This window comes from Chionomys nivalis, chromosome 5 (assembly GCF_950005125.1).
Source record: "Chionomys nivalis chromosome 5, mChiNiv1.1, whole genome shotgun sequence".
Classification (NCBI taxonomy): domain Eukaryota; kingdom Metazoa; phylum Chordata; class Mammalia; order Rodentia; family Cricetidae; genus Chionomys; species Chionomys nivalis.
In genome coordinates, this window is record NC_080090.1 from 47,326,780 (window position 1) to 47,339,561 (window position 12,782).

Genomic DNA, 12,782 nt, shown 5'->3' on the forward strand with positions numbered 1-12,782 from the left:
GAAACACATTCATAATCATAACCATAATAATTTTGTTAAAAGAAGTCCTGAGCCAGGAACTTTCCAGAACACCGTGAGTCATCAATGTCTCTGAATTAAGATCCTTCTTCAGTTGACTCTCCCAAGACTTGGTATCCTCGTGGATGAAACAAAGGTTTTGGTAACACCAAAGCTTCCATTGCTAGACTTCTTGGTAGTATGATTGTACATGGCCACACATAACTCCACATTCTCTCCTCTTCCTCCCCTGCATCTAGAATAGAGTAGAGCCTGACACAGCAGTCTCAACAAAATGCTGTGAACCTGTACAGGCTAGGGATTGTAAGGATACAACAGAAAAGTAGAACTGTGGAAATGAAGATGAGAAAAAGACCCAGTCCCCAGATTGGGAAGTTATATCTAGTTGGGCTCAGCAACATATATATATATATATATATATATATATATATGAGAATGGCTTTAATTATTACCAAAGTATGTAAGTACAAATCATATAAAGAGTGTGAAAATGTAGCTCCGAGGGGGATGAGTTCCCACTAAGAGGTCTGGAAGGAAATCAGTTGTGGAGTAGCATTTCCGAAGAGGCAGGGCTCATCGGGAGGGCTGTGGACACCAGTTGAGACATGCAGGGGATCAGAGTACCCCAAAGCAAGGCTGAGTATTTGGTATGGGCTATCTATGATGGGTCAAGCCTCTCAGATGTTTGGGAGATTCTCAAACCCCAGGAAGTTTGGGATTTAATCTGCAGATGATATGTTCTCAGTGGGGCGCAATGGTCCCAAGGTTGTGATAAACTATCTTACTCTTATATACAAAATGTATGTCTACATTCAGTACACAGATAGATCAGTAGTATATTTGTGGCATTAAACCTTCATAGAGAAGGAAATTGGTGCTGAGGAATAATGAATAACAGGATAGGAAACATTATTTGGGACTCTAAGACATTATCAAAAGGTACCCCATACCCCTAAGTAGGATTAGACCTAAGTCCAAACACAGAGAAACTTCAGTGTACAGAGCACCAAGAAAAGACAGATGTACTTCATATATTCATGCAACAAATGGCTTATAAAAGTAGAGCATGTTCTGTATCTAAAAATCTACCCCCATCCATAAGCTTAAAGCAGAAATATTTGAGAGATGATGTAACCATATTCCTTCCGCATGGAAACAGTCTTGATTAGAAACAATTCTAAGAAAAGGGCCCCACCTACATTCCCTGCCATCAGTAGAAATGAGAACCACACACATCTCTAACACAAAATGAACGTGAGAGAGAGCAGATGAGAATTTTGTGCTCTCGGGTTCTAGAGATGGGAGCTAAATGAAAGCAACCCTTTTCATCAAGGTCCCTACCTGAGTTAGAGGTGAATGTGTTCTGCGTTCTCAGTTACTAAGACTGCAGTTCTCACTTCTCGTCCTACCCGGAGACAGACACTTAAAGTTCTTACAGAGAAGCATGACTAGCTGCTTGTCCGGTAGTCACTGGAGAGCCCTCTGTTTATAAATAACGATTCATTACAGCTGTCAATGGTTCCCAGAGCCTTGACATCATAACTGAGTGCTATGCAAAATTCTCCTTTAAATGTGCAGTGCAATGCTCAGAAGTTACCTCTAACTATTACTCCTTTAGTATCCCAGATGAATATTAGTAGTGTTAGGGTATGCTTTGTTTTCCGATAAAAGCAGAAAATGTCATATTTTATCATTTAAGGACTACATCATTAATAACATGTGCCATGAAGGAAATGTGTCTATTTAAGCCCAAGTTCACAGCCAAAATGCTGTATTTTACAATATGTTTTGATTAATATGAGTATTTTTTTATTTTGTATGCAAAACGAAGCTCTCTTCCCATGTGTGTGCCCACCATCCACTAATACGTTTAAATTAAGTTGCTTTTGCAGACATTTGTATGTTATTCATTTCTAGCTACTTGTAATTTGCTCAGAATTGACATTTTAACTTTCCAGGCTGCCGTCTCTGAGATCTCCTAATTCCTTGATCATTATTCAGCGAGTGTGCCGTCTAATGATCGCATTTGCTTATATAGGAGTGCACATGTCTCAGTGGAAATCGCCAGCGGATTTGTTTCATGGCAGTGTGTAAGGCTGAGAACCACCAGGGACTGAATTCAAAGGCAGATTCCCCAGTTAAACAGAGACACATGGAAGGAAAAGTTCCATTTTTTTTTCTTCTACCTAACAGCGATATTTGGTTCGCTTTCTCCTGAGCAGCCTCGCAAAGGCACCCTGGCAGCACAGGGAGTGATGGATCCCTCAGACACCTATCTCCCTGAAAGAAGAGGACAGCAAGCTGGCAGTTTTGCATTCTAGGGTTTTCAGTTTATATTCCTGGGCTGACTTGCCATGGAGAACGTTTGAATGACTTATTTCTGGAGGGAGGCAAGCATCCAAGCTATTAACCAGGTCTAGGTCCTTTGCTCTGGCTCTGCCCCAGAGTGAGCCCAGAGGCAGCCTGGCCTCCAGGAGTCCTGCTAGGCAAACAGCTCACCCGGAGCTGCTTTGGCGAAACTTCCCCCTTCCACACAAGATCCAAAAAGAGAACCTCAAGTCCTCTGCCAAAGTACTGTCAATTCCACTTAAACAGGAAGGCTCCTCTCAGATGCGGAGCTAGGCTGGGCTCTATCATGCCAGTGACTTTGGCTGGGTGGCACACCCTTCAAATGCCTCTGCAAGATGCACAGTGCCAGTGTTTGGAGCCGCACATGACACAGACCCTCCAAAGAAATGTAGTTGATTTGATTCGAATCTCTGAACATTCTCTCTCTCTGTCTCTGTCTCTCTCTCTCTTTCTCCCTCTCCCTTCATAAACTATTTCCCTTCCATTATATCAGTCAATTAAACTTCAAGCCTCATTTAAAAACAAAGAACTGATCAAAGGTAGCACTGCTATTTTATTGGCTTTGACTCATTTTAAACTATTTTTGTAGAAAAAATACACAGCTCAATAAATTTTCACATGCACTCATCGAACGCATATCAAGAAGTGAAATGTCTGCTGAGGGGGGAGGCAGGGGTAGATTAGTTGCTTCATAAGCTCAGGCCTTAGTTCAATCTCTGGGACCCACATAAATTACTGGGTACCATGGAACACACACTTATAACCCCAGAACTCGGAATATGAGGACAGGTGGTCTGTGGGTCTTGCAGGCTAACTCGTCTGACACCAAGCCAGTGGGAGAGCTTATTTCAAAGGAGATGGACAACATTCTTGAGGATGACACCCAAGGTAGCCCACTCGCCTCCACACAAGCACACATTCTGTGTGTCTGTGTCCCTCTCTATGTCTATATCTCTCTGTCTCTCTCTCTCATACACACACACATACACACACAACCAATTGCATTTACAAAAATATATTTTAAAAAAGTAGCACCATTGCATGCTCAGCCTTCCCAACAGTTGCTGTGAGGCATTATTCCTGTCTGTCCTGAATTCCAGGGGCAGCTACCATAATATTAAATGATACTTTGGATCTATTTTTTTTTTTTTGGCCCAAGAACTCTCCATAAGACCTGAATCTGGGGTTCTTTGCCTTTCCCATTGTGTCCCTTTCTGTGTGGAAGCATAGCTCCATTTTGATAGGTCTGAGTTGGAGAGAAAAAGTGTACATTTTCTTTGAGTGTTCCATAAAACTCCCGGGAGATAATCCTTGTTCTACATGATTTCTTCATCTTCACCATTCATTCTGACACCCCTTGTACAAATTCCTGTCTTTAGAAGTAGCGGCTGGAAGGCATTCAATTTCTGCATATCTCCATTCCACGTGCATTCAAATCAGTGGGTCTTCCCATCCCTTTTGGTGTCTAATATCTGACTTAAGGAATCTTCTGTTGACGCTAAGTCGTAAATGGAAGGAGACAAAGTCAAAGGACTCCACCGTTCATGTTCTTTGAGAGTACTTTGGTAGGCTCTGTGCATTGAAATGTCTTTATTCTTTGAGAATTTCATACATGTATACAATGTCTGAAAACAGTTTGGATTGACAGCTACTGCTTGCACACATTTAAGAGGTGCAGTACGATGTGTGTATTCATGTATGTTCCGTGTAGAGCAGTGAGTATACCCATTCCCTTACATTGCGGTCTTTCCTTTCTGCTGAGTGTGTTCCTCTCCTCTCCTTTGGAACACACGATGACTTATATTTGCTCCACCATACTACAGAATGCACCACCCCAGAACTTATTCAATAACAATATACCCCTTTGACCTCTCTCCTACCTCCCTATTCTATTAGTTTAACTGCCTCATGGCACCCCAGTTCCAGCCATGGCCAGAATCCCACAAATATCCAAGTTCTTACTATATGACAAGCTCTAGGCTCTTTTGGCAGTGGCCTTGGAAACAGAAGAGTTCTCTCAAAGACCTTTCAGTTATGAGATCCTTGTAGCCAGGAGCTCCATCGGAGTCCACACTTTTAAGTTGCCCATTGGCTTTGATCATTTCCTCTCTGGGTCCGGAATCACACCCAGCTTCCTGTCTGTAGCCTGCTTTCCAATGCGTGCCGCTCAAGTCTTCTCCATTGTCTTCCGTGGACCTCGCCGGTTTATTTACAACTGTTGTGTGCCTCTGCCACATCTACATTGTCACTGTGATGGTATTTTCTTTCTGTCTGTTTCTTCCGCAGGAGTTTAACCAGTAACCTACCCAATGTGAACCTACCCAATGTGAACCTACCCAAAGTTCCAAATCTACCAGTTAACATCCCTCTAGGCATCCCACAAATGCCTACTTTTTCGGCACCGTCATGGATGGCTGCTATATATGATGCTGAGTGTGTATTCAGTTCACATTAGATCTCATTTAAATTTAAGTGATCTTGGCATGGATATGTATTGCTTATTTCTATACATCCTATATAACAGAGATGGAGATGGATAATTAGACATATTTTGCTGATGATGCAGAGACAATATTGTTTATTTCTGGCGTTCATCGTGTTTGTAAGACATTTGCTATATATACGCACTAAAGATTTGTCTAACGCCCACTGAACACTTGAGGACTGTTTTACTTCCTTAATTATTTTACAAGGGGATTTCTGTCCCATTCTCAGGGCAGGGACCATGATTTTAGGAATTATTCATCCCCAAATTATCAATGAAAATTCTTGGATGGACTGACCAGCCATCTCTGATCTGATCCAAGTCTATGAAAGAAGCCTGCCTACCTAGGAACTGGGTTTGGGGTTTTGTTTCATAACAAAACATTTTTACAAGGCTGTTTAAGCCATAAAGCTTATTTCTCATGCCAGTAAATAGCAGGATATTATAATGGTATGTTCAGAGCTAAATGAAAATCTGTGCCAGGCTAGGTAAATTGCCTGTGTAGACACTTCCCAAAGTCAAAGTATAGTAGAGTGTTTTGAGGTCTAGGAAGTATGGGGGTTTCTGAATTTGAGAATGCAAGATTCGGGACACACACACAATTAAATTTTGGCAGTCATGTCTCTGCATTCTCAGTACAGCGCCATTCTTTGCTTCCTTCATATGAAGGTCAGGGATGCGGGAGGGATTTTTGCCTGAAACCGATGTCACTGCTTCCACGTGAGCAATTTGAAGGACATGGGAATTGAGTGGACATTTCTTCCCACGTAGGAAATCAATCTTCTCCATTTTCCTTAGCAAGAAGTCCCAGCACCCCTCCGTTCTACCCCTGGGAAGTGAAATAAGAACCATGTGGGTGATTTCATAAGTGAAATAAGGTTTACCAGTTCTCCACCTTCCTTTGATCCTTTGCTTGGACCACAACTAATTATGGGCCAGATAAGCTTTTCCTTGGGAGAATAAATTGGCACGTTTTCAAAGGGAAGTGTTACTATCAAAGGAATAAAAAATGATCTGAAACTGGCAGTGATGTTTTTAACTCTCGGACTCCTATTCATGAAGGTGGCCCTTGGCACTTTCAGACTCCCAGTGAACCCAGGGAGAGAGCCGAGTAGTAAAATGACTTCTCAACCTGGTGCCCCCAAAGCTACCTACTGGTTTAAAAAGCGGTCTCGCACAAGCCCGCGATGAAATCACAAGGCCAGTGTGTCTGATTCTCTACTAGAGACAAATTCAATCCTCCAAATTTTTCGGATTTGAGGAAAATTGTTCCTAACAAAAATCACATCATATTCATGCTAAGATGACACTATTACAAGTTCAATTAGCTAGTGTCTGTTTTTAGATCAGGTAGTGTATGTTTAAAATTCCAGCTAGATAGCCAAAAGCTTCTCTTAGCCTATCCCGTGCATGTTCTGTGATACTGTTTTTGAAAAGATATGAATCAAGACATTGTGATAAAGCAGATAATAGTCTCCATTCAATTAATTAAGGCATGGGTGCGAACACATTTTGGTGACTGCTCAGCAATCAAAATAATCTTGGTGCTATTGCCTTAACATTAGCAGTTTATCTTAAAAATAAAAAGAAAATATTCTTTTCCTCATGTCAAAACTTAATAATAAGCTCTTCAAAGAAAAAAAACGCTACAAGAATTTTTTGAAACTCTGTAACCAGATGGGTGTCAAAATGTTGTTGTAATAAATACCAATTATTGCATTCATATGTACTTAATGATTTAAAACATAAACCATGCAGTTCCAAAACGGGGCTTAGACTAGACAAAGTTGGGGTTTCTTTCTTCCCAAGCACGGGGTAGGGTAGGGGGAAGGCTGAACTTTCGTGGAGAGAAATGCATTCCCCACTTTTAAATGAAGCTCACCGCAGTATCTGTAAAGAAGGCGTGGATCCTCAGTCACCCACCAGGAAATGCCTGATTCAATATCTTTTCATGATTCCAGTTCTTTCCTTTGCCACCTTTTCATTTTAAGGACATGTTTTCATGTTACCTGCTCCCTCGTGTCAGATACATCTATGTACTGACCTCAGACGGGTTTGTTCTGAAAGCATTGCCCTGTCGGCGCAGGCCGTAGGCTCTGGCTCCCTCTCGGCATGTTGGGAGTTTGCCCCCCTCCCCACCCCGCAGTAGCTGTGGATGCATCTATGCACTAGCTATCTTTCTCTCTGAAGCATTAATTCAATGCAGCTGGCATCTGTCACAATAGAAACACCCACTGTCATCTGTTTCTATAGACGATGTCAGAAGAAGTGGTTATGCATGGTGTGTTGGACATTTTATAAATTACTGTGTTAGCCTAGTGGTATGCGAGGAAGGGGGTAGGGGCGCTGGCCACCCTTCCGAGTTCCAAAGGGGGCGATTGCAAAAGAGAAAGCCAGCCAGAGAAGGGCAAGACAGGAAGAGGTCGAACATTTCCCATTCACAGGCCTTCCATGGATGTTCCAGGTAAAAGTCTCTTGGATGTCATCATACCAAAAAGGAATCAAGCCCCATTTCCCTGGATCTGTAGAGGATTGGGCAATATGGTACAATGGGAAAAGAGCTCAGGTTTTGAGCCCTGAAGTATCGCAGAGATCCCCTGTCCACTGTCCCAACTCCCCCCCATCCTGGGGCTGCCTATGTAATGGGCTGGTCTGTGAAAATTGGACTGTTAGCCACTGAACAGGACTTTGGGATTCGAGGTATCCAAGTGTCCCTGTCTCTACCTGAAGTCTCCTCAATCTCTTTCCAGCTCTTCAAGAGAGAAAGCAGGTCCTCGCTCACCACTTTGTTAGCACTGTCTTTTTGAAACCAAAGTCTTGTGCCATTTCCAAGAGGCCTCCGCTCCGGAGGAGAACTGGGGAAATGCATGAAGCCCTGGATCCTAATAACTGCATGTTGCCATGCAGCTATTATCCACGGAGATTTACTTCTCCCGCTGGTTCATAGCCTTCGTCTGAATCATCACATATGCTAATGTGTGGTTATTAAAGGAAGGCTGATTTTTACCATACGCTATCCTCCTACTTAGAAGGAGAGACGACAACCTCTTCAGACACCTCGCTGGTCTGGAGCAATTGGCTGAGCAAAGCGAACTGAGTCCTGTATGGTAAAACTCAAATTCTGCCAGTGGAGACTGCCCCCCCTCCACCGCCAACTCGCGTTGTTTCGTATGTGGAAGCCACTGTTTGCCTTAAAGCCTTTCAGCCCCCAGCTGTGTCTGTGTTAGTGTCTCTCAAGCCCAAGACCACAGGATGACTCTTGATTTCTGACTTCTTACCCTGCCAGTAATGGATCAGGTACCTCAGAAGATTTGTTCTGGAAACTCGATGCCCTACAGACTTTCATCCGTGACCTACACTGGCCTGAGGAAGAGTTTGGAAAACACTTGGAACAGCGGCTAAAACTGATGGCAAGTGACATGATTGAGTCCTGTGTCAAACGGTAAGAGCTAGTGACTGGAAAGATCCAGCCCTCCTTTTCTGTGGTCCAAGAGCTCTGGAAAGACCAGGGTGTTGCTGCCAATGGGCTGCGATATGGAACGTTTTGGAGGTGATGGCTTGTCCAGGTCAGCTCCAGCACAAAGAGGCAGAGTGGTGCGCACCTGTAACCCAAGCACTACCAGAGCTGAGGCAGGGGTTGCTGTAAGTTCACAACCAGTCTGGGCTACATAGTGAGTCCCTGTCTTAAAATATCAACGATGACAATTTTGAAAAGTCAGCTGGAATAGTTAGCTGCTCACCTTGAACTTCTTTCTATTAACCAGTTCTGTTTCCGCCCCAGACACAAAATTCTTTGCCTACCAGTTTGTCCTGTTGCTGGTTCCGTGATAAAAAAAAAAAAAAAAAAAAAAAAAAAAAACTCCCATCCAGTCTTGCTCATCTCTAGATCCCCAACATCTATCACTACCTGCTACAATGTAGCTACATGATAAATATTTATAAATACATGGAGAATGAATGTTAGGAAGAAAAAAAAAGGACAGTTCTAGAGCTATTGTGGGTAGAATCTAGATCTTTAAATTTCCAACAATAACTAAGCCTTCATGTTCTCAATCGTTCTGTCCATATGAACTGAGTATCTAGTATGTGTCATGTGTTGTTAGTTTTTTTGCCCACATTCTAACCAGGAATCAGTATGAAGGCATGAGGCATGAACATGTGCTTTGGTTTTCCACAGATTGCCCCCATTTTGTGGCTTACAGCCTTAAGGTAGAAAGCGGCTCGCTGCGCTTGCAGTTCCCAAGCTGATTGTTCCAAGACTGTGATGGGAAGGGATTAACGATGGTCTCTATCCATTTAGCAACATGCTCCTGATCTGTTCTCATTATACCAGGTCCATTGTCAAGTCCTTGAAATACAATGGAAAAGGAAAGAAAGACTTCCCCCCCTTGGAATAACTGTAGCCACAGGTCAAACCAGGGGAATTCTGTAGCGATAAGCGGCTGGGCTACGTCCTGCCACCCGGCTAGCTTTACACCCGAAATAATTACACGGAAACTATATTCTTTTAAACACTGCCTGGCCCATTAGCTTTAGCCTCTTATTGGCTAGCTCTGTCTTTTCCTCTATCTCACAGAGGAGCTAAAGGGAATTAAGACCGGCCCTCTCCTGATCCGTGACTCCACCTATGCAGATATGCATTTATATCCTTCACTTAGAAGCCAGCATGCTGGACAGGGGGTCAGGAGAGACACTTAGAAGACATAAAGAGAACATATGAACATGGTAAATGTGGTTTATCCCCCACCACATTGCGATCGTTATTGTGTTCAGTCATAGAAAGAAGGTAACCCACCCAGAAGCAGCAAACAGACCTGAATCCCTGGACACTCCTCAGCCTCCGATGCCACAGAGGTCCTCCCAGAACACAGAAGCTAAGAAACCTTTTATTGTCAGGACTTAAATCCCTCACTGGACATGTCCGGGCAACCCTGACCTCTAGAGTTTCCTGGTGTTCCTTTCAGTCAAGGTTCTAAAAATAAGCACAAACACGGGTCAAAACATCCCAACTCCAGCTCCAAGGGCAGGGCATAGAAGAGGCCTTTAAGATGTTTTAAGGCATAGAATATATGTTAGAAGAGCCTAGAACTATTGATTACTTCTTTAGGGCAGAATAAATAACCTTTTTCCTTGCACCATATAGCAGGGACAGTGGGTTGTGACTTTAGGTACGCAGTGCTTACAATCCGGTCCTCCTCAGGACTAAGTGTCCAAGACATCTGTCACTGTCCAGCAGTGACAGCACCTCTGGTCTGTAACAGGTCTGCACTAGGTGCAAAGCAAGGCATTCTGGCTCTCCCGTCAAGGAGTCAATTGGGTTACATGACCTCTCCATTCCTGGGTTCGGGGGACCCCTAAAGCCCCCTAAGTCATATTCCTTTTCTGCCTCTGCCTTCCTCATTTCACAGCCCTGTACTCCACGGGCTAGGAACAGTTCTCCTGTGAACAGAAATGTGAAAAGGGAAGACACTTGCTTCACTGGAAAGGAACGAGGTAGCATTTCCATTTCTCAGACTGGGCCGGAACTCGCGCCTAAGCCTCAGAAGATCAGCACAGGGCCCAGTCCAACTCAGTACCCATCAGGCCCGCTTTCACGGAGCTAGAAAATGATGTATTTTCAGCAGAGCTTAAAATGATCATCATGGTTTGAAAGCTCCTTCAGTGCACTGAGCCTTTAGAAGCCAAGATACATTTATCTTTAACATGATCATATAATCTATAGGGGTGTTTGGGGGTGTTTTTTTTTTCCCTTAGGAACTGGGCTTCCAACCTTAGAAATTATACTTGGCTTCCCTGCATGCACCCAGGGTGTGTTAGCAAGCTGGCATCCTTTCCTGAGCTAACTAGCTATGTGGTCCTCCTAGGCACCAATAGAAAAGTGTCACTGATTCCGCTTAAAGTAATGCCATCCTGGGAGCTGCATGGGCTCTGGAAGGTGGCAGGGGACAGTGCAGAGAAGCAATAGACACCGTCGATGAAAGGGGCTTTAATGACGCCACTTACTGGCCAGGTGCTTTCTCAAAGAATATGTGAGGCTGTGACCCACTTCTCTGAAACCTTTTTAAATGGAGCTTGTCCCCACTTTGCAATGGCAGTGTCGAGGACTGGATCTCACACCTGTATTGCAAACTATCTGTATTGGGATTGCTCTTTCTGTGAGGGCTTCGTAGGTTTCTGGTATCATAAGTTAGCCCATAATATTACCAAAAAAAAAATGTTACAATAGATGTATGCAATTCCTGAGTCGTATATAACATATATGATGTTTCTATGATATAGTTGCATGTCAAGGACATGACTGCATTTTTGATTATAAAAAGGAATATCTGCTTACTGAAAAAGTAACGCTGGTCATGAAAACAAACTAAAGCCATGCAAACAAGAAAGCCATCCTGTGGTAATAGCTTCTAATTCATCCCTCTTCCCAAAGGTAACCGTGTTCAATGGTTGGATATATTCTCTTCTAATGATTCTTTGGCTAGCGCAATCTAGTTTCTAGTTTTCACACAATATTAAAATAATTGGATTTCAAAAAGAGATTTTTTTCAGTCTCTTTCAAAACCGAAAGAACAAACAATAAGGGGTCATTTAAGATTTTTCTCCACATGGAGGTTTTGAAGATGAGAAGTTGCCTTTCTTGTGTTTTGTTTTTTACGAGAAGTGATTCGAGGTAGGCACTTGCCAAAGTGAGAGAAACTGCATATGTTGTAGAGCTATAATCGGGTTTTTTAATTCATTTATTCTCCTGCAATTAGGGTCCTCTATATCATATAATCTATAGATAGAAATGCATCAGTCTACAGCTGTTCTGGGCATTGGATGAGGGGATGGGCATGCATGGCCCTCCACATAAATAAGCCCTCCTTAGACAGGGAAGGCATTTGAAAAAGAACACGTGTGAAGTCATTATGGATTGAAACCAGGTATCGCCTTCAATGTCTTTTTCACTAACCTCTCAGGACATGTCTCCTCTACCTTCCGCCCTCTGGATGCTGAACTCGTCTTTCCCTACTTTGTTTTAATAGAACCAGGATTGCGTTTGAAGTTAAGCTGCAAAAAACCAGTCGATCAACAGATTTTCGAGTCCCACAGTCAATATGCACCATGTTTAATGTTATGGTTGATGCCAAAGCTCAATCAACAAAACTTTGCAGCATGGAAATGGGCCAAGAGGTAAAAAAAAAAAAAAAAAAAAAAAAAAAGACCTTCCTCTCCTCTCCTCTCTCCATTGATCATATAGAAGAAAATGTCACAAATTCCTTTCTTCTACTCATACCCAGTCTGCTAGTTTCAGAAGCACACTCAGCATCTGCAGACGAAGCTGTGGATAAGTGTTCAGCATCCGTCAAATCAATTTCCAAGGCATGTGCCAGTGATCATGCTGGTCACGTGGAAGGGTTCTTGGCTGGAGTCCAGTGGTCCTAAGGTTCCTTTAAGCTAAAGGATGTTTGGTGACCTTATTCGGTAGGCCATTATCTGCAGCAGACGTGACACTGTCCAAATGCCAATCACTTCCCATGGGTAGTGTCTTAGCCCTTGTAGCCCTTGAACATCTGGACAGCAGGAGGGCTTCACCGCTGATCAAGTGACTCCCAAGCTATGCCAATAGATTCTGCGGGCCCAGATCAACTTTCAGGCTTTTGATTTTCCCTAGAATGAATCAACTACGAATATTCCCTGACCAGAAGTTTCTTCCTTTGCAGAGTTTCTGATTCTAAAGTCAGATTTAAAATGTGAGGGAGAAGGAAGCAGCAACTTGGACTTGATTAAAGACGATCATGATCATTTTTCTCCGATGGCCTTAAGCCAGCTAGATATTCATATACCAATTTAGAATTAATTCAGTAACATTTCTGGCAACTCTATGCTGTTGCCAATTGGCATAAATTGCTCCTAAATCAGATCTTTCAATACCAGCCTTACATGCTCA

At 43.0% G+C, this 12,782-nt stretch overlaps 1 protein-coding gene across 5 annotated transcripts in view; it reads left to right on the forward strand.

Moving 5' to 3' along the window:
* The window catches only part of Cadps (calcium dependent secretion activator), a 449,091-nt gene that overhangs the window by 356,982 nt on the left and 79,327 nt on the right, over positions 1-12,782 (forward strand). For 3 of the 5 annotated variants that reach the window (XM_057770611.1, XM_057770612.1, XM_057770613.1), the window contains 3 exons: positions 4,654-4,800; positions 8,139-8,294; positions 11,878-12,025. In XM_057770611.1, the coding sequence (XP_057626594.1) occupies positions 4,654-4,800; positions 8,139-8,294; positions 11,878-12,025 (451 nt within the window). The remainder of the gene's footprint in view (positions 1-4,653; positions 4,801-8,138; positions 8,295-11,877; positions 12,026-12,782) is intronic. The other 2 variants (XM_057770615.1, XM_057770616.1) reach the window with 1 other exon arrangement.